General features: G+C 38.7%; 1 protein-coding gene and 1 long non-coding RNA gene across 4 annotated transcripts in view; one reads left to right on the top strand and one right to left on the bottom strand.

Moving 5' to 3' along the window:
• slc35b3 (solute carrier family 35 member B3) overlaps positions 1-4,866 on the bottom strand; it is a 14,462-nt gene extending 9,596 nt beyond the window's left edge. Inside the window, exons 1-5 of one of the 2 annotated variants that reach the window (XM_015037116.1) lie at positions 4,756-4,866; positions 2,915-3,151; positions 2,650-2,771; positions 1,636-1,790; positions 430-537 (exon numbers count right to left, since the gene is read on the bottom strand). In XM_015037116.1, coding sequence (XP_014892602.1) covers positions 430-537; positions 1,636-1,790; positions 2,650-2,771; positions 2,915-3,151; positions 4,756-4,773 — 640 coding nt within the window. In that variant the 5' untranslated portion in view covers positions 4,774-4,866. Of the gene's footprint in view, positions 1-429; positions 538-1,635; positions 1,791-2,649; positions 2,772-2,914; positions 3,152-4,318; positions 4,533-4,755 lie in introns of those variants that run through there. The other variant, XM_015037117.1, reaches the window with a different exon arrangement.
• On the top strand, positions 4,538-21,233 carry LOC106950339 (uncharacterized). Of its 2 annotated transcripts, XR_001425597.1 has the most exons (5): positions 4,538-4,599; positions 4,715-4,782; positions 5,159-5,299; positions 17,675-17,778; positions 19,610-21,233. It is a non-coding gene; the product is annotated as an uncharacterized LOC106950339 (long non-coding RNA). The 2 variants fall into 2 exon arrangements; XR_001425596.1 differs by lacking the exon at positions 4,538-4,599 and having other exon boundaries at positions 4,691-4,782.
• The last annotated feature ends 1,593 nt before the right edge of the window (positions 21,234-22,826 follow it).

Raw genomic sequence — 22,826 nt, 5'->3', positions numbered from 1 at the left:
TGGAAACTCAAGACAGCCATAACATTATGATTTTTTACAAGTGTATGTACACTTTTGACCACAACTGTAGGTGCTTTTTAATAAAAAATATTGGATATAAATGCGGTATGCATGTTCTGTGAGACACTGATTAGTACTAAATGCTAATGCTGGCACTTCAGTAAATCACGCAGGTCTCGGAAATAAAGACAAGAACCTAACGCAATGCTTAAATAGCATTTTTTTTTTCTCTCTCTAGCTTGGTTACACAAATAAGTAAGAGAGATGCTTGAAACCACTTTATTTGCAGTGAGTGTTGTCCTTAAATTACTAATACCCTATCAAAAAGGCATTGTTGAGGCAGCACAACTCTATATGGGCTAAAGTGACGGCATTTGAGGTCGTCTCTGAGAACTGCCCAGGTTTGTGGATGATGAAGGGATTGATTACCTGTCACATTGAAGTTCGGAGCTACTTTGCTGTCAGCCAGGGTAAACCAGATGAGTCCCAAACTCATGCAGAGAGCAGCAGACACATCAGTCAAGTTATACCGTTTACCTTGAACACACATAAAAAAAAATAAATAATAAATTCTCATTGGCACCATGCACGGATCTGTTGTAAAAGTCTAATAAGACACTTTTAAAATATTTATAGTTTGAGAGACAGGTTAAAACATAACTCACAAAAGTTTTTCTTTTAGCATTTCACATAATTCCAAGTTTTAGGGGTGATGCAAAAAAACAATGAAAAAAAACAAAAAAACAAAAACGGGAAAGGATAGGAGAAAAACAACAAGATGAAAACAGACTGACGGACGGGTGCCTTAAGGTTGACAAGAGGACGCAGCATCAGGTTAGCTCTGGTCGGCTTTGATTCCCCCCACTTGCCTTTGAAGGGCCTCACATCAGATGCAACCCCGAGAGCCCCTCCCACATCCTTCTCTTCCACTTTCTCTTCTCCTTGCATTCCAAGGGAACAAATGTTTTTTTCGCTCTACCCCTTGAGGGACCCTGGTCCTCACATCTGCTCGTCGAAAGATGAAGGAAACGGGGTGGGGGCAAAAAGAGGAGCACTAAACTCATCTGATGTTTAGGACATGGAACCTTGGGAAGGCCAGTGCTGCTGCTGCTGCTGCTGCTGCTACTGCCGACTGAGCTCTGACGACCGAAGACAACAAAAGGTGGATGAAAAGGATGGAGTGAAAGTTGAAAGGTGATGGCTGCTTCAAAAGATGCCAGCGATCACAGGAACGAGGTGGAAAGTGTCCCTGATGGAAAGTCCACCTGTCTTAGCCGATTACATTTAAACTGTTTTATGTCAAATAAAGACTTGGGAAATGTGGCTATCTACGACTATGCCCATTTATGTTCTGGTTTTTAGGATTTAAAACTTTTTTTTAATGTTTTTTTTATGAAATTGGAACAGATTAAAAAGAAAAAAAAATCAAACAAGCCAAAAAAAAAAAAAAATGCAATTATTGAACTATTGCTTATTCAGATTTTCCACATATTTAAATACTGCTAATGTTAAATTCAATGGCACAAAAAAATAACTTTATAAACACAAACTGATTTATTATGAAGTTCTTCAATGACACCGACAAAACTTCAAAGTATATCTAAATGATGAAAAGCGTTTCTAAGAGTAGCTAACCTTGTATAAAAACTCCTCCGATCATGACTGGGATGAGTTTGCAGCACTTGAAGATGACCTGGGTGGGGTAGTTCAAGTACCCTAAAGAGGTATTGGATAGTCCCATAGTTCCTACTGTTAGAAATGCAATCATCATGTAGGTCTTCCCTGGTATCCTAGACAAAGGAGACCGAGAAAGACAGTGAAAAAAAAAGAGAGGTGACATGGAAATGAAAACAGATTTAGACCCTATCTAGACTAATAGAAAACATTTTCTATGTGCATGTTATTTTCACCCCTCTTTAAAAATAAAATAGTCTTATCCTCTGAAGTCCATCACATTATCCACTGTAATGAGATGCACTAATATTAGGCGGCAACAGCAACAGAAAATTCAAAAGCATAAAATCCAGCAAATTTGTAAATGATTTCCATAAGGTACAGAAACTCTTCAAACAATTGTACGTTGTGTTTTCTTCGACACTGTTTGGCTCGTCAGGCGGTAAGTTTTTCAGTTTACATTTGAAGTTAAATAACGACATATTCTGTAAAAAGTAGCTCCACAGTTGCTACGGTTTCAGGTATAAAGTCTGTAATTGCGGCAAAAACAGTTAATTTTATATAGACGACAGATAAAAACAGTTGTAATGACAAACAAAAGTATACAATTATTTGCATATATTGCTAATGGAAAAATTATTCACAAATATCTGCTGAGGGTAGAATTAATCAGTTCTAGACTGATCATGTAATCAGCTATATTAGATTTTTAATTTGAGATCGTCAAATTAGATTCTGAATCCATAAAACAACCCAAAACAAACAAAAAACAACAACAAAAAAAAACAGTAAAATAGCCATGTAATTTAATATCAGTAGGAAGCTGTGGAGCAACTGTGGAGCTACTTTTTACAGAATATGTCGGATGTTAGTCTTGGTTGCAAGGCTTACGAGTCATATATATTTTGTTTTTCACTCTGTCAACAAATTATTTCATGGACAATTCTTAAATTAAATGACAAAATCTGTAGGTACCTTCTGCGTTTGTCCTGCGTGAACTGAAGCTCAACGAGTCCAAACATGGAATAAAAGCCAAACTGTACCAAAGTGAGGTACCAACCAAAAGGTTTGAATCCTTCCACAGAAAATATTAATTCCTACGGGGTAAGGACACATACAGAAATGAATGCAGAGTACTACCAGAGAAAATCAGAACACGCTTCAACACGAAAACCTAAGAGTAAACGACGGCATGGATAGATTTCATCGGACGTTTCTTTCTTTTCCCCACTTGTATTACCTGCAAATATCCATAGATAAGGTAAAAGAGGAAGACTCCAGCCACACAGATGAAGAACTGTGTTGGGGCACTTAAGCTGCTGAGGTTGATTCCCAGAACCCTCAGCTCCTCCACAGACTTGATGTGAGGCGACATCACCTCTGTGGACGACGGAATGGAGATGGAGATGTGCTTCCGCGAACTGTTGTAACCCACCAGGCCATACTTGGCGCTCATTGTGTCCGTGGCAACTGGAATCTGTGAGAACAAAACAAAACACACAGGAAGGGTGTGAACAGTCAGCCACAAAATAAATATTTAAACAGCAAGAGGTAGATGTTGAGAGAGGTACATCTTCACCTTGTCAATTCTCTTTCTGATAAATGTATCATATTCTCATATAGGGGTGTCACAATCAGGATTCTTGTTGCCGATATTGATCTGAATCATTTAAGAATAGATATTTAATTAAACTAAGAGGCAACCTGATTAATGTCATGCATATGCAGTAAGTTTAACACACTGCAACCCATCCATAGTGGTCTACATCAGTATTGTGATTCTGTAGCTTTTGACAAAAGATGTAGAATGTGTTTTTCTTGCCAGTGACAGACATTTTCTCCCCGTCACACCAGTTTTTGCAGGTCAGTCAAAAATGCAAGGGTTAACCAGATGGTTCAAAACAACATATAAAGCTACGTTCTTTAATGACACACTCCTGGGCTAGGAGAAAAGTAGCATGTTGATACCAGCTATTGATAATTTGACTCGTATTTCAGTGTCGTCCTAGTTAAAACGTTCGAAAAACATTGCTTCCTCACTGAATAACCTTATCGCTTTCTTCTTAACTACACTGTTTCAAATGCACTACTACTCTCCCAGTGCCTGGTGCAGTAAAAGTTTAGTTTCAGCCACAATTCTGGAAGTAAAAATCAAGTCAATTCAGCTAAACATGTGTTTTTCGTGCAGCTCTACTGCAAAATTTTAACAGATCACACAAAATTTTTCGATTCTTTCTTATGTTATTTTATTATCTAGATATTTCAAATGCATTGTTTTTTTAAGACAAAGCAGAAAATGTACCTAGTTGTGGTGGCAAACCCTTCATCAAAATTGCTGATCTGAAACCACAACGGTCCCCGACCTGAACTGCCATTTAAAACTGGCCAAGTTGTATGAATATTTAACTTGACTGACGCATAAAGTAGCTACGTGTTCTGAATAAGACATATTGGATGGGCTACAGCATCCCAGACAGACCAAAATAAAGCATGTCAACTGTCTGCGTTCAATAAACTATGAATTAAATGACCAACAACAGCTGCAGACTTCTGGGTTATCCTATCAAAGTTATTACAAACAAGAATTGCTTCAATAATAGCTCTTCGTTGCCGGCTAAGTTAGCTTTAAAAGCGAACTGCTTACCTTCAGTAACACTTCCGGGAGTCTTTAAGCGTGTATTTCCTCCTTTTCAGAGGCAATGTTTATGGGAATCATTGCCCTGTCCGTACAATCTTCATCTTTTATGTAGTCTAGAGCGTTTCATGATTCCGATTTCAAGTGACAAACAGTTCAAATGCGAAGGTAAACCCGTTAGCCTGCTAAAACCTGCTAGCCTGCACTAGGTGCAGTGGCAGGAGCAGCCAACAACTTCCGCCGAACTCTGAACTCGAACGCTATTGGTCAACAGAGACGCGCTGATGCAGGTGCAGAAAAAATTAACTGCGCGACACATTAATCCGTTTTAGTCAGAACATTAAAAATAAAATATAGTGTTTTGAGAAGAATTAAACAATACGTTGTTTAATAAATGTATTTTAGATGCAGCGGAAACAGTCAGACTGCATAGCAGGTGGACTCACCTGTTTGGAAGAATCCATGTGAACTTGGTGAGCGTATGTTGCCGTTTCCTGTTTCACCACCACTAACGTGCTACTATATAAAAAAAAGAAAACAAATACCAGGGTATCCGGTAAATCCGGTTACCTGAGAATTTCCTGCAGCCATACTATGCTACGTAGGTATACGTAGCATATTGAAGATTGTATTATAGCAATTCAACTCAATTAATCTGAAACGTATATTTTAGAAAATAAGTTGAAAAAGTTTAACTCATGTATTATTGCTTCATTACTGGTCGAGTGATATATTTCGAGTGTTTATTTACACCACTATGGCTTACTGCAATTGGGAACTATACGAAAATGTACATGTTTTTGTTCTTTCTCCGGTTCAACACACCTGAATCAAATAATGTTTAATTAGCAGGCCTCTGGAGAACTGTGACTGTTTGGAGCAGAGACACGTAAAATGGCAGGACAGGAGCTGGACATCCATGGCTTTTTACATTTGTGCAGAGGACAAATGACTTGAAAATTTTCCAGCAGAAACATCTCCACATGGAGGGTAAGTCTCAAGTTCACATAATAAACTCATAACATAAAAAAGTGGAAGATGATCTATATGTAATCAATATCAACTTTTTTTTATTTATATTAACATGTTAAGTTTTACTTTTCCTTAGCTGAACCTAAATGAATCTGAATGAGTACACACTACCGAGTCTGAAAACGATTAGTAGTAGAAGGAGGGAGCCTAACTACTACAGCAGTAGTCATAAGTGCTGTGTTAACTTCTTTGCGTATTCTTGTGAGTTTGCTTAATGTTTGGATGTCTTTCTTGATTTGATTGGCTGACTTCGTTTAAAGTTTACTTTCTACACGTGATAGCAGCTTTCTTGAATGCACACAGGTTGTGTTCAAGGAGTCTGAAAGTTTAATCTTTAGGATTATACCTTTCTGATGATTATTATACATTTTGTCAGGTTTCAAATTAAAAAGAAAATTAGATGTTGCACGAGTTGTCACAACTTGCGTCTTTCCAAACAGTCATTATAGATGGAGGAGGCTCCAATAGCAGCATGTGCTGCAGCAGATTAGAAGAAGCCTCTGACAGAACACAACCCATTATCATATTGCTGTTATATGTTGACCAGTCAGGGGGAAGACTTAAAAATGTGTTTGAATATTTTGTAATATTTGTTGCATTTAAGTGATAGCAAATTATTAAAAAATACAACACATACATCTTGCAAAGAAAAATATATTTTGTTATATTAACCCTCAGTAACATCCTTTCAAGTATGTGTCTTTTAGATGACCAATTGCATTTGATAGTTCAGATGTAATGCCTAACAATATGCTCCATTTCAATTATATTTTGAAACAAACATGATTTTTTTAATAGTATTTATCAGATAGACAAAGAGAAATAAGGTCAAATAGCCAAAGTAGCAAATTATCACTTTTTTTTGACTGCACATTTGTACATTTCTGTACTGAAATGCTTTCAAGCCACTGAAATCATTTGAGACAAAATGTGTATGTGAGTTGTGTGTCACACACACAACTTATGTGACGCCTTTGTATTGTTTCTGTCTTGCTGTAGTCCTGGCTGCTGTTTTCCTTCCGTTCCCACAATCTTTCGAGGCTCCTTCCTTGTTTCACCTTAAGTCGTCATTTTGTTTCTTGCCAGCTCTCCTCTGTCTTCGCCCGGCTTCCACATGCTCGTGAGCTTTCCTTCCCATTGCGCTTTTACTCTCCCCTCCCCTTATTACATTAATTCTTTCTCAGCGTTCTCCATTGCTTCCCCTGTCTCTTGGCCATCTCATATCCCCGCCGCTCCCTCTTTGGCTTCCCCACTATAAGGCATGAAACTCTCTGGCCCATTCGTTGCCCTCCTCCCTCCACTGGTCCCCCCCCTCCCCCGCCCCCTCCACGGCGTCCAGTCTCAAATCGCTCACTCTGCCTGCCTTGGTTTTTCACTCACTCTCACGCTCCCCCTGTCCTCTCTCCCCAGCCAGAGGTTAATACACTCCAGGATGGCATTATTTCCTCCCCGGCCCTCCGACAATATAAAAATTCAGAATGGACAGCTCAATCCCTCTTCCATCTCAGATTTGATTGTAATGGTATTGCCTCCTGTCCCTGGGAGGCCCCTGCTGCCTCGCCAACCCAGCCTTTATGACACTAAATGGCCCGGCTACAATTTTTCCATCTATTCAAAAAATTCTGTTAATAACTCATTTGGAATGAGCCGTCCAGACTCCGTGGACCGACTGCAGCCAGGGCTCTCACCTCTCGGCTCACAGGGGCCGCAATATACAAAAAAGGATGCAGGGCTGAATGGCAAATGCATTGGTTAATTAATCTCTCCGAATTTACAGCCCTCTTTTCCCCAAATGCCCCGTGCACTCCAACTGACAGTCCCAAAGAGACAACATTTTCATATTTACAACCTTTCATGGAGAAAGTGCACAGTGGCGGCTGGAGCTGGTCAGACCACTTTTCCTTCCGCCTTGTCCAACTTTACAAGTGCAGCCATTCATCATGCATGATGGATTTATGTAATAAAACCCATTTTCCTTTTCCATACCACCCTATTAAATAATAAAATAATTATTTATTGATTATTCAAAAAGGTACATATGTGTGGGTAATGACTTTTGAGCATGCTACCGGACCTTCAATAAATAAAGCAGACGGGGGTGGGGGGGAGGAGAAATAAAGTAGAAAAAGAGCGGATAGAGGAAATAAGAGATGAAGGGATATGACTTTTGAACCAGTAAAATCTGGATCCAATTCTGGACTCTTGGAAAACAGATCAGGAAAGACATTATTGGATTTTCAACAGTCTTGTATAAGAATGCAACTTATAATGTGTTTTTATACAGCAAGAAGACAACTAGGTTAGAGGCCTGAACAAAACCAAGATTTAAATTCTAACTTTTCTTTTGAAAAAATAAAAAATTAACACTTGTCATGGTATGATCTCTTTATTTCCCCAAGACAAGCAATTGTTTTTTTTTATTATTATTATTATTATTATTATTTTTCATATAGATTCACAGAACATTTTGCTGGTTACCTAAACTGACTGACTGAAATTTTATTATTATTATTATTATTATTATTAATAGCCTGTGACCTGCAAGTAATTGGATCTTTTTTTCATTAAGCACTGCTTACTTATGGCCCAGGTAACAAACGCACTCTTCAGTTTTGCAGTTGTTACTTCAGGACACAGTCAAGGTTAGGTATTTTTAGTATGAGTGAGGCATCTTCAAAATCATGTCAGTGGAAGTAGAAAGGGTGTATCTGTTTTATAATAAGCTATTTTTTATCTACACTTTGACAGGCGGTCTTGTAGCTTCTTAACTTGTTTTGTACTTTTTCAGTTGTGGTTCTTGTTGTTTCACGGGGGAAAAAAAAAAAAAAAACAAACATCAGAAATGAGAAGCATCCATTTGCCGTAGGATATCAGTCAGTACCCTCCGTTAGGTCATTTTAATGAACCAGTCAAGGGGCAAATGTAGCTGAAGCAAATTTCAGCAGGTAACGGGAAAGGTGAACATATTGCAGCAAAGTTGCTCTGTTGTATTTTTTGAGCCTTCAACCTCTGTCTGTTATGAAAACTGTTGGATCACCAGGGAATAGTTAGTGATTCCAACCAAGCTTCCTGTTCTAATCACTAACACAAACTATAAGTTTGTCTTTATATTTCAGATGGCCCGTCTACACAATGAGGCATCACATCCTCTCCTATAATGAACATGGACTTTGCAAGGCAGGATGGCTAGAAAAATATTTGAACTGCTTTTGATTATTGTTCTTACAAATTAAATACAAAAAAATTGCATTGAAAACCAGAAAACAAACAAGGACTTATTTTCTTCACAGACAGACTCCTGAAGTGTTTAATTCTGAACTTTTAGTCGCCAAAAAAAGTTCTTCTCTGCGTTTTATGAGCTCTCCAGCAGGGTGACGGTGATGACATTTGTTTATTCTTGCTTTAATCTCCTTTCCAAGAAAATACACTTCAACTCCTGTAATCATGCTGCCCTTAACTTCATCCATCCTAATAGTGGTTAATCACCGTCTGTATCGTAGAAAGCTCCAGCCGTGGATCATTTCAAAAGAGACACTTTAATGTCAGCCAGATATTGCGTTGAGGGTTTCTTAATAACCCATTTGTGTTTGGTCTTATCCTCGGCTAAAGTGCACTCACTCTCCGTTGTCTTTTTCCCGTCTTGTCTCAAGCCTCCTGCATGCTACAGAAAACAGATGCTATCTCGGCTATATTACTTCTCAAAGCACTCATATCCTCTCCCATGTTATTTTCTTTGATCTGCTAGGCTTGCTGCCCTTACATTTTTCTTCCTCCCCTCTCTTCCTCTCACACCCTCAGACCCCCACACAGACACACAAACCCCCTCCCGCTTCTTCGTTCTCCTCTTCTTCATTTTCGCTTCCATGCTCTATCCTCTTTTCCTGAGAGCAGACGGAGGAGCCGCAGTGGTTTCTGGTGGCTGTGGATGTCTGAAATTCAGGCCATCGATTCTGCTCTGAATTTAATATTTTTAAACCATCAGAATTAGGTTGGTCACATGTTAACCTATGTGACATTCATTCTAAAAGTAGTTAATTTTCTATCTAAAACATGTACTGTTGATACTCTTAATTAAAATACTCTCTCTCAATCCTGGTTATGAATTTTTATATTTGGCACTAACAGTTCACATCCTACAAATAACTAGTTTACATTCTTGTAATACTGCTGTAATCTATGTTAAACTTTTAAAAAACATAGGCAGTCCTATCTGAAGAGTGATTTTTTTTTTTTCTTTCTTCTTCAGTGAGTCACTGTAGAATTGGAGTAGGAAAATACCCAAAACAAAACAAAATGTCTGTTGTGAGTCTACAATCAAAATATACCATAAAACATGTGTTAAAAAGCACAAATGGCATGGTGTAATTTAAAGTAAATGTAAAAATAAAAGTACCATCATAGATCTGTGATGATAGAGCGCATCTTAAGACTCGTTAAAGATACTTCTGAGCTAGTTTCCTAAATATCAGTGGGTAGTGTGTTCTGTTATATTACAAAACCTTCCCAAAGCTGTTTTAGGGAACTTTTAGCTATTTGGGTGTAGATAACCACATTGTTGTAGGGGGTATAATCAGAAACAGAACTTGTGACGTAATTTGGTATCGGATCATTACGAGCTTCTTCAAATGAAAGAACGAGGATTTTAAAATCACTGAAAGCAACAGAAAGCTAATCCACAACACCGCAATGTTCTCTCCTTTTGGCTCTGGAAGCTACAGAGTTTTGAAATGGTTTGATTGGCAAGTCCTGACCAATAAAATAAAATAAAATAAAATAAAATGAGCATGACCAACATAAACCTCACTGTGGATGAAAGCTCACCCATCCAGGTGTAATATGATGCCTCAGTTGAAAAGACCGTCATGCTGAATACTGTGGCTAAGTTTATTCACAGAAGTCAGAAGAAGTGAAAGCAGACACTGGAGACCAGGGAATCTTTGACTTTCTTATGAGCAGCCAGGAGGGGGAAGCATCCCTCTTTGCAAGTATGCTTCGAATAAAAGGAAAGTAATTAAGCAAACAATTTCTCAGGAATTGTGCGTCTGCTTATCCCATCTACCATGCTCGCTCGTGCTCCAATACATCCAGACAGAAAACTGTGGGGTGGCTGGTGGTGCTGGGAGCGGAGGGGGGGGGATTGTCTTTGTCTCCTCAGAATGACGGTAAATGACACACATGTTTCATTGCCCATTCATTTAACCTGTGCTGTGCTTATGGAGAGAAAGGGATTTCGAAACAAATTACGTAGTGTCATTTAATTAAGAGTTTGGCTGTGAGCAGTAATCCTGTTTTTCCTCATAACCTTTAACTACTTAATGGATTTGAGAAGCTATTACCTTTCAAGATTTCTGTTTTTAATTATTTGGCGTATTGTCACCGATATGAAATGTCAATCACACACCGGGATTAATGCTGCAGTTTATGACTCAATAATATTTACTTATGATGCTGGATGATTCGGTTCGCAGGTACGCCAAAAAAAAGGAAAAAAAAAGAAACCCACTTGGTGGCCTAGTTGAATTTTCGTGTTCTTTAATCTCCATCCATCCTTTTACTAATATAGCCTAATTCTAATTCCATGAGAGGCCATTATTTACATAGATATTATAACAAGAAGCCATGGTAAATCTCACAGTAATATTAGAAGTGTGCCTTTGTGAATCTCAGATTGGATTATAATAATGACTCAGTTTTAATATGTACAAACTCGATTTATAGTTTTCCTCTTTTGCTGTTTATACTGTAGGTGTGCATATGTAAAAATATAATTTATGTCGTGCATATGTGTGTGTGTGTGTGTTTGGATAAAGTCAGCTGCAGAGGAACTCAGCTCTCAGCCTCATCATTTTTTGGCTTCGCTGTGAAAGTAGCAGGCAGAGTTTGTTTAGTTCCCCCCGGAGGACATTGCAGTTCCCCTGCCAACAGACAGACTGTGACTCCAGTCCTGACTGCGTACATGAATATCACCTTAAATACACGAGCCTCGCAAGGAAGGCATGATTTATTTTGCCAGGCGCTCACGGACTGCAAGGGCATGTGTCCAGATCTAAATCACAGCTGCTCCTGTGACAGCGCTCGGCATGCCCGTAAAATACGGATGTATTTTGAATTCCTAAGTAGATCAAAAATATATCTATTAGGAGACCCTGATATAGCTACTCTGAAAGTCGATAGTTTCACTTTTGTTAATGTCTAGGAACACACCTCGAGCACTTTAAATATTCACCGATTTATTCAAATTGCTGTTTTCACCCAGGTTTGACACGGCTCTTATGCTGCCGCGCTGGCTCCTCAGACCCCCACCCCCAACACCCCTGCACACAAGCCCCCCATGGCACGGGGCATGTAATCATCCTGAAAGTCTCTCTGGGTGTCTGCACTCTCATAAAGCAGGAAAATGGATCGTGTGGCCCAGGAAGGTAAAATGAAAGAAAAGGAGAATGAAATTACAGACCTGGCTGACTGCACAAATCATGCATATCATGTTTTATGGCTTGCCAGAAGAATTCAACACCTGTGGATCACCGTAGCTGTAATTGTACGTGAACGCACACAGGGATGGAGGTGGGAGGAGAGCTGCGGTTTGGGAATGTGTGTGCGTTTGTGTGATCTGCAGGTATGTTTTTGTTGGCAGTGGCTGGATTTTGTAGAGACAGAGGTCGGGTGATAAAAAGAAAGTTATGGGAACGCCTGTTGTTCACTTCTTCAGCACATCCTGGGTGAGCCACCCGCAGCCCACACGGCTCGCTCACAGAGGCTTCATTTACCATTGTAATTACCCTGTTTATTTACCCTACATGCTTTTGGTGGTAAAACGGGGGCCAATCCATCAGATCAGGACAATTTGGCTCGGCTTAGGCTTTGCCATTTACTTTAATTAAATGAGGCAATCAGTGTATCATAAATCACGGTTGGTGTGACCACTGGCTCTGTTTGAACCTGGTCTTCTTTAAAGCTGACACAGCTTGTGCTGAAGCTTAAGGTTGACTCAGACTTAACCTTAGGACAATCTTATGTCCTAATCCCACTTAAGGCTTCGGCTGGTTCCTGGTAACAACATATACCAAGGTTTCAAAAAGGAAAATCTTCCACCACAGTTACCATGATGTAAGTCCATTTAATGAGATGGCTGAGAAAGTTTTAGTGAGTGTTGTTTCCCCTGGGGGCTGGACAATATGCCTGATAAACATATAATGATTTAAGCATTTAAAATCAATTAATATCAGTAGTGTGTGTGTGTGTGTGTGTGTGTATATATATATATTTTTTTATATACTGCCAAACTGGTGATGCAACCTTTCCTGTGTTGTCCATAATTTCCTCTTCAGTTGTTGTACTTGTTTGCTTCCTTCGCTCCACGGCGCCGTTGTGCTTTTATTTTTAAGGAGCTATGAGGCCCGATGGCAAAACCTGAAACTGCTTCTGCACAAGTTACTCAACGGGTTGTTGCTAGGTAACCAAAAAGTGAGTGAGTTGATGCCAACACCGTATGAGAGGTCACATTTTTGAGCAGCTAAAGTCTCTTCTGTACCTACATCTCCCAGAATGCTGCACAGTTCTGGATCGGAGTTCAGTGAAATTATTGGACATTGCATTGGACAATATCTACTGATATTGATCACGTATCTATCGCGACATATATTATTAATTTATTGTCCAGCACTAGGTATATGCAGCACGAGTGTATTATATTGCCCCTCCCTAACTACGAGGATGTGAAAACTAAAGAAGTGTCTTGCCCACAGTTCACCTGCTGAACTCTGTTTTGGTTTAGGCATGTGTTCCTGCTGCGAGTGTGGCTGGGCGAATATTTTTCCATTGTAAAAATATGAACAGAAATTTGCAACTTTGTTTTTCAGTGTATGTATTGATTAAAAAAAAAAAACTGTTATACATAACATCAATGCAAGTAAATAAGAAATTGTTCCAGAATTGGTTGGAATGGTTGTGGCTGTTAAGTTTTACAATTGGGTTATTGCTTTTTGTTTTAGATTTTTGAATTTATGTCATCAAATCATGGTATTTTTTTCGCACTGCGAGACCCGATTATATCTATTCCACTTTATGAAACACATTTACAGTAAGAGGGGTGAAAAAAAAAAAACTTCCTCCAAATATCTTCTCAAACTTCTCCCAAAGTTTGCCTCCAAGAATTCAAAAAGCACCAACAGATCAATAGATTAAATATAAATAAATCTGAAATTTCAAATAAGACAAAAGCGCTGCAGATTGAAGTGTCTCCCCTGCTCTCCTCCTCCTCTCTCCTCTACGCTGTGGATGCTTGAGTCAAATTGATTACCCCACTCCATCTGCATCATGACTGGCCTCCTCCTGTGTTTGCCGCCTCTGCCTACAGCACAGAGTTAGTGTACAATTACATATAGTTTAATATATCTGCCTGAGCACCTTTAAATAAGCATCACAAGTCCACAAGGTGATTTGTCTTGCAGCCCCATTACTCCATTGTACATCTTGATAGCCAGGGATCGCTCCTAGCTATGTTTAAGCATTAAATAGTGTATTATTATTTCACATAAATCAAGCTGAGATGTGAGGGGGGTATTCATAAATTTTGCATTTCTCACAGACAGTGTTTTAAAGTCGCTCTCTCCCTCCCTCTTCCTCTCCTGAATTTGGGGACTAAAGCAATTGTGCTCCCTGCGCGTGATAGTACATTAAAGATGGGCATACCATGGAGGTATATTCAAAACAACATGTAATGCAGACAGATTAAGTTTGAGTTGCTTTAACACATTCATCATTGCACTGTTTTCATAATAAGTAGCCTTGTTTTGTGCAGGCTTTTTTTTTTTTCTTTCCCCAAGTCAGCCAGATGCACACATGAACACTGTATTGTTATTGTCATGAATAATGGGAGAAAATACTAATAAAGCCCATTTATCATAATATATTTCCAGTTAGCCGTGGCTACTGAATCTTTTATCTGTGCTCAACAACAAGAGGAGGAAATTAAATTTAAAGGTGAATGTTTGCCGTCAGCCGCTTTGTTTCCCTGAATCCCCCGAACCCACCAAACCACTGGTTATTAGTCGTGTGTTTGTGCGAAACGTCTACTCAGGAAATGACTTCACTCAGGAAACTTTGTCGGCTTCGCTCACCAGCATAAGAAGTGCCAGGAGTGCAGCGAGGCCGACAACGCGTTCCTCTCCCAGCTCACCCACCGCTTCAGTGTAAAGGTATACAGAAAATGACAAAAGAGGAAATTGGAGCTGTAGCTGTTTTGGTTTCTCCAAGGACACCTTGCGCGTTCGCTTCAGTTTCATGTCTTTGTTCTGGAGTTCTGATTGGTTCTGACACGCGGTGAGGAACTGCAGGGCTCGAGGTGAAACCTGTGGATTTGTTTGGGACTTTTGACAGTGTTAAATTGTATGAAAATACCATAAAATATGGCAAGAATTTTGATCAAATATATATTTTTTATTATTATTATTTTTTTTGTTTTTCTTGGTTGTTTTTACCACTTTTATTATACTCCAAAATATTTTCAGCAATTTTAACTGTTTTTTTAAACAAACAAAAAAAAAATGCTTCCTCCCACATTGGAGGTTTACAGAAAAAAAAAAAAAACCTAAAACCTTTAAAATCAAAAGTGCGTAGAGTTGAAGAGACATTCCTACTTAGCATAGTAGGACATCTTAAAATTCCATGTCATTTTCTACAACATATATTCAGTTATCTTTGCAGCTAATGTTACTTTTTAAGAACTAGCTCTATAATTTCAGAAGACAAAAAAAGTTATAAAATATGCTAAAATCTTAATTTTTACATTCATATTTAAGAAGCCACACTTGTGTAAAACAACTTATAATCTCAATTACACCTGGATTAATATGAGATTTTTATAGTATGATAACCTACAGGGGATCTTTCCTGCCTACAGCCATTACTATCTAAAGTAATGCTTTAATAAAATAAGTTACAGCAACAATTAATTTCTCTTTGGGATTAATAAAGTATTTTATTTAAATTTCAATTGAAATACCACAGCGTCAGTCAGAGTATTTGCACAAAAAGTGTAACATAATTTTTTTTTTTACTTTTGTTTGAAGTAGAAAAGCAACACGCTTCTGTTAAAATTATTGAAATCAAGCAACTTATAAACAACCACAAACATCCTCTTCTGTCACAAACAGTGTCTTCATAATCAGAGGCTTCTACAAATTTGCTGTACTGCAGACTGCTAAAGGAGATCCTTCCTCCTCACAGCCATCGTCTTTCACAACAAATCTTTGAAGAACCTTGAATCAATATGAGTTGCAATTAATTTCCCTTTGTGGTCAATTAAATATTTTTTAATTGAATTACACGGCCTTTAGGCTGCAGGAATGGTATACCTCATCATTTGAGCAGTTTTGATACTATAATTACCAGTATAACTTTATACTGATAATTGTTGCATGGCTAATAGAAATAATAAATACATTGTTAAAGGCTGCTGACACAACACAATTCCCTGTTAGCCAAGCTAAATGTAAAAAAAAAAAAAAAAAAATAGCTTGAACTGTTTAAATAATCCAAAAGCTCCATCAGTTTTGTTTTTTGTGATTTCATGCCCACATAGCACCAATACACCATAATTAAAGCTAATTTGCACTTTTAAAACATGCTTGTCATATTCAGCACATGATAATTATATGACCTCCTGGCCTGGGGGCTTCACTGCTGTGAGAAAGTGAAAAAAAATAACTTGTTAAAGTCACTGAAAATTGGAAATTGACTCAATGCCAGGACAGTAAGTTGAGGACTTGGAGGGAGCGAAGAGGGGTGGGGGGGGAGGAGAGTCTTTGAACTAGTTTTTGCTTGCAGAAAATATCGCTTCTGGGTTGATATTCTTTCTGAAATGTTTCATGGCGATGAGAATTAAGAAATGAAGCTGCATTGCCAAACTATTCAGTGAAAGGACGGTCCATACCCACAGGTATCCCGTTCCTGTAACATCACCGTTTGTTAAATTTTACAACTTCATATTTATTTGAACCTCTTTTGAACCTTTCATGTTGATGGCATTTTCATTGATTAGTGTCTTTGTCCCATTAGAAATGATTTACTATTATGTTAGTCAGATCTACATGAAGCTACGTGTAAATCTCTTTCTGTGCCTTCATTCCTGGGAAGAACACGTCTTCTGAAGTCAACATGTGCAGGCTGGCTGCATGTTTCCTTCTCACTGCACTCCCAGAAACCTCACTCCTGTCGTCATTTTTTCTTTTTTTTTCTTTTTGTCATGATCGCTCAACTTTCTTCGGTTCTCACACGCACGCACACAACAAACACTAGAAACAACACCTAGGAGGATAAATGCTCAGTTAAACAGAATAAACATAATCCAGACATGCTCCAGTCCTTCTTTGTCTGTTCTGGCTAACTCGCACAGGGATTCGTGATTCCACCAAGAGAGATTAGATGTCCTTCGTCAGATAAAACCTGATCCGCAGCTCCTGAGATAAACAGGAGCTTAATCAAACATCAGATAATCAGGACTGGTTTCACTGCCTCTTTGTTATCAAATGACAGAAGGCCTGTCACAGGTTAAATATTGGCGTTTTGCAAATATAAGCTTTTGCGTTATCATCACTCTCTCATAATTAGTTTCATCACTAATCACACTTTTTTTTATTTATTTATTTATTTATTTTAAGATGGCAGATGCCACCCCGACCTCCTCCACTCCTCCGTTTCCTTTAAATTCTCTGCCTTCTCATGCTATAACAACCCCCACCTCTCTGCCTGTCTATCATCCAACCAAAGGTGCTCTGGGTGGGGCAGGATTTCCATCTTTTGAAGTGAACTTGTCATGTGAGATCTCCATCACCAGACGCTCAGTGCAATCACCAGCACAAGATTAATTGTTTGCGGTGAACCACTTCAAACTTTTTTTTTTTTTTCTTTAGACAGCGCGTTATAGGATGAGCTATTGCGAGGCCCGTCATCATCATCATCATCTGTACACACACCTGTGCATTCTGAGTGCTAAATGTATATTTGGTCACATTTTTGTGCAACATAGAAAAATACATCCTGTCATAAGGATGGTCACACACACATCGTGTGACTTACAAATAATAATAATAAAAAAGAAGTAAATTCTATTTAAAGAGGAAACGGCACGCGTTCTGAAACGTACGCAATACATTTGCACCGACATGATGTGACCCACCTCTCTCGCACATGTACGACTCCAAACAGACTGCAGCAACACAACATTAAGCGCATTTTCCCTTCTTTGTTATCTCCTGCTTCCGTTTTGCCCTTTGGTTAAACATTTTCTTGGCATGCATGATCCCATTTAACTTTGATTTCCTCCTTTTCCAGGACGGCATCCTCGATGGTTCCAATTTCCAGCCCATTCCCCAATTTTCAACCCCAATGACAGACAACACACACTGGAACGGCTGTTCAGCCGGGGAAGGGACTCGGTAAGTGATGATTTTTTTTTTTTCCTTTCTTTTTCTTTTTTTAAAAATCCTGTCCGAGATAAAAAGGCGAGTTTGCAGCAGATAAGGACTTGCCCGAGTGGAGAGCAGGAAGCTTAGAGATAGTTCAAAGGTATGGGAAAACACTGCAGCAGAGAGGGAAATGAATATGAATGTAAAATGTTTATCCAATAATGCAGACTTTTTTTTTTATTCATTCATTTTAAACAAAAATCATTTGAGGGTTTTTTAATTGGAAAACATAATTTATTCAGTTTGTAAAACCATAACTACTTCTGTGAGAAGTTCTGTAAAGGCTAAAAAACCCAAACATATCTATTTATTTGCATTTGAAACAATTTAACATGAAATGTCATTTCATGTAAAATTTTATGACTATAACTTTCTTTAACTTAATTAACAAATATTCACAAAAAATGTTACTTGCTTATTTTTAGAGATATTTTGAGCCCCTGAAAATCAAAATTATATTTCAGTTGTTGCTGTGACTGTGTCTCACATGAAAGGGGCAGCTCATTGTAGGATTTCAAGTAGTTTCTACACAATTCCCTATAACCTACGTTATGAAGCCATATGGATCCTAAAAACCTCTTTTCAGCACAATTTAACTAGGAGCGAACCTGCAAATTCATTCTTTCTGTGTCTCTCTGCAACTCCGTCATAAAGCAGAGCACCCCATTTCCATATCAATCGGATTAGTTCCAAGACCAGGGAAGTAGGAGTAATGTAAGTAAGCGTACAAATTTAAATATAGGACATCAAAAACATTGTTAGGGATTCATTTATTTTTGAAGCAGCCCTGGCTCCCGGTGCCTCTCTGTGAAGATGAGATGAAAATGCATCTCCTTAATTTTATTTCCATTTTATTTTGAAAAGCGCAGTAGTGCTTTAACACTACACAGGCATCACAGGATCCCGATGCTGTTATGTGCTTAACCTCCTTTGTAAAATGAGTATGTCACATTAAGCACTGGTAGAAAATGCAACAGAGCACAGGGCAACTGCATCTTCCACTGCTCGTGCTTTAATGTGGTTCTGATTTGATTTATCTTCCGGATTTTCATACCGTGTGACCGTAACGTGTATTTTATTACTAAGATTACTGATCTGCTTTATTGACACGAATCAATTGAAATTCAAAGAGGAAATAAGTGTTGAAAATGAACGCGGATGGAAAAGGAAATATTTTAAACTTTTCCAAACTATTGGAGAAGTTTGATTTATTTGTAAAATGTATTATAACTAAATTCAAATGTCAAAAATCAAGACGGTGAAGATTGAGTAAGACAATAAAAATTAATAAAAATACAAATTTGTCTAACTTGCATGCACCTTTATTTTGTATTTATTTTTTTTTACACAAATGAACAATTGTTTGGAAGCCATGCAAGACCTGTTTAGATGAGAAGAGATTGTGAGGTCAGAGTGTGCGAATGAGTCACAAAGAGATTATTCAGCAGTCTGGCTGTTGACGGATCAGCGCAGTCAGAACCTCCCTGTCTGGATGCAGAAATAGATGGATGCCTGCCTGTTGCCTCTTCAACCCTTTATGACTTAGTCTGTGTCTCCGTAATTGAAAAACTAGCTCGACTCTGTTGTCTTGGGATTTGTCCTTTTATAATGCGGCTTCAAAACAGGAAAACCAATAGTGGGAATAGACCCCCAAATGTAATTAATTTTGCGGGGGCGGGGAAGGGTAAGAGCGGGGGTTGGGGGGGTATTATTGCAGGAGGAAGAATTCTAATCAGTTGCAGATTCCTTCCTGTTTGGTTAGCGTGACCGTGGCCAATTACCAGTGAACTCTGTGTTACAGTTTCACTTCCTGCGCTACCCAAAAGAAGGGACACAGACCGGCGATGCAGAGCCTGCTCAGACAGAGGGGGGAAAGGAGAGACGGGAGATAGAGGAAGAAATACGAAACAAGATGCAACCTGATGGGGCTGCAGAAAAGCAAACAAAATAGACGACAAGGAAGAAGAAAAAAAAACAAAACAAAATAGTGGTTGAAATCTCCAGCTTGATCTAAGGTGCAGAGACGTGAAGGCACACAGGTCCTTTATCCAGCTAATATAAGACGCAACATGTGGTTTCACAAAGGAAATGAAAGGATTTCTGACCTGAATTTCTTGTACCGGCTGAGTTGTTCTCAGGTAAACTGCGGCACAACGGACTGAACTCAAGTCACAAATGCAATAACACATAACTCAATCACTGCAGCGATGTTATCAAAAGACACAATTTGGCAATGCTGGTTTCCCCTAAATCAAATCAAACTGCAGGACTGAACAACTGAATTAACAATTGCCAAGATGCACCTGAATTCACACGAAGTGTTCTTTGTTTTCTTTTTTTTTTAATCAGTTGTGCTGTAACTGTGCTTCCCTGGAAATTGTCCACACTTTTTTTTTTTTTTTTTTGTTAAACATCCAGAGTCAGGGATTTATATACTGTTGTGACAAGAGGTTTAAAACTAATGATGTGCCAAGAAACCATCTGGTGACCTGGTTCATTCTGAGAAGCCATGTCAGGTGTGCAGCTGGTTGGAAACTTTCAGTGAACACAACACACCGAAGTACCAACAGGAGGCACAAACGACAACAATCTTTACTGTGGGCGTTGCCACTGAAAGAAGACTGAAAGTTCAGAAGACGCGTCAGCTGGTAATTTCGGTGGCATATAATGATGCTTTCACAGATAACAGGAAGGTTTAACAGAGAAAAAGTAAGTTTCTATATCTTTTTGAGCTTTTAACTTGTCTAACAATCCTAAGCTTATGGTAAGGATCTGCGTTCTTTTGGGAATACACTCAGAAATGGTGGTGTTAATGCTAACATGTTAGCATGGTAACATATTAGCATGTTAGCATGGTAGCAAAGAAAACATAGGATTTAATGACTGATTGGAATGGCAACTGTGTCTAATGATGCACAGTCTTACCATGTCTTAGACTGCTTTTTCAGATGTGCTATGTCTTAGTGAATGTTTACTGACTTCTGCATCTATAAATCTTATATAAAAAATGTAGATTTGTTGACGCGATGTAGACATTGTCAGTTCCTCAGAAGTTTCAAGTTGAGCTCTGCTACAACCCGTTTTGCCGAAAGGCTTCGCTTTAGCTTGATACCACTCCTCTGTTCTCTGCTATACCTTTTTCCATATTTTCCCAAATGGTATTTTTTTTTTTTTTTTTTTTGACATGTTACTCTCTCTTTGCTATTAATGCTTAGCTTTAGGTCTACAGTACGGTGCTGGTAATCTACAAAAAGTGTTCCCAGTGGGATATTCATTTATTTACTTTTCAGTGTTTAGTTGAGTATTTGGTTCTGTGTTTAGATGCAATACTTTCGATAGCTGACAATTGCATTACGTGCCCAACAACAGAAGGATTTGTTTGCTTTTTCTAGATAAGTCCCTCAATATATTTTACCACAGCTTCCAGGAGTGTCTTTGATTTCATTGTTGATAATGGAAATGCATGCATGGAGTCATACAGACGTATAAATGTCATGACTGATAAGATCAAATTCCCCTTTTCTAGTAAAATCCAAGAAATCTGTTTTGTGTTAGCCAACAGATGACATGACATTTATTACCATTTTCCAGCACAGTTGCAAGCGTCTCACGAGGCCGGCTACTGAAGCGGTTACACACACAGTAAACTGCTTAGAAGATGTTCAAGGGAATGATGCGCAGAACTGGCAATATGAATGTGAATTCCCTTGGAAGGCAACTTTGCACGCACACACATGCATAGAGGAGAACATGAGAAATGGGCAAAGAGCCACACTATTCAATGTGAACTGGAGGGTCCAAGTCGCTAAACTAATCCTCGTACCACAAGATCCCACTTTCAGCCAAGTCTTTTGCTGCAGCTGCCTGGGATCATTTCACAAACACAAGGTATTCCTGGAAGAATTGATTCTGTTAGATAGTACATTGATCACACACATCGCCTGCGGACAGAAGATGGCTTTACAAGCAATAAGATGGGAGACAATTATATTATTTTAGTGAAATAAGACAGAGTACAAGCAGTGAGTGCCAATAGCCTAGGCAGGGGAGGGGAGGTACGGGCGGGCTCCCTCTGTGGCTGCCTCGGTGTGTTTGTGCTCCATCCTCAAGTGGCACGATAATCCACTAAACTTTCCTGCTCCCGCTCCTCTCAATGCAATCAGGATGCGAAGGCTCACCAGTGATTGCGTTCATTTGTAAAAGCATCCAAGCCAAAATTGAACCCCAAGGCTGATAAACTATAAAGATGCTGATCAGATCGCGGCTAAGGAGTCCACACTTGAGGGCACAAGTGTCAGGGCTGGAGCCAAAAGAGCAATGACTCTGTATACCTCACTCAGAGCCGGGCGACTGCCTCGGAATACAAACAAGAGAGGAGAAAACACAGAAAAACGACAGCGGAAGGCAGCAGGATTTTTCATCAGGCTGCATCTTTCAGAGGCTGGAAGTGTGATCTGTTTGGCAGATTTTCAGTTTTTAAATGCTGTCTTATGCACTCTTTGGGAAAAGAATATAAACACCATGAACTTTTCAATGTGTTTTGTGACAAATCAATTCAAAGCAGCATGCAGTTGTGAGGAAGGAAAAAAAAATCCTGTTTATCAAATCAAAAAAGAATCTGAAAAGTGTTGCATATGTATTTATCCCCCTTTAATTTGATACCCAAAATAAAACTGCCTTCAACTCATCTAATTAGGAAATGGTTTCCACCTTCGTGTAAAAGTAGATCGCGGTGAATTTCACAGTAAAAACAATGGCTTTGTGTAAGCCTTGTTGGAGAATGTTGAACAGCAACATAAATGCCACTGAATACAGAATAAAGTTAGTAGAAATTAATATATTGGTTAAAAATAAAACTTTTAGTCTTTTTTACAGGTTTGCCACATTCCATGCAGAGGACACAACAGACATGTGGAAGAAGGTGTTCACCTCAGATGAGACGAAAATTGATTTTTTTTTTTTTTTTTTTTTTTTTTTTTGCCCAAACCAAAAAAGACCAACTTGTGGAAAAATTGTAC

The sequence above is a fragment of the Poecilia latipinna genome, unplaced genomic scaffold (assembly GCF_001443285.1).
Source record: "Poecilia latipinna isolate Pla-1442-1.1 unplaced genomic scaffold, P_latipinna-1.0 Scaffold394, whole genome shotgun sequence".
Classification (NCBI taxonomy): domain Eukaryota; kingdom Metazoa; phylum Chordata; class Actinopteri; order Cyprinodontiformes; family Poeciliidae; genus Poecilia; species Poecilia latipinna.
This window is presented reverse-complemented; position numbering and strand designations above follow the sequence as displayed.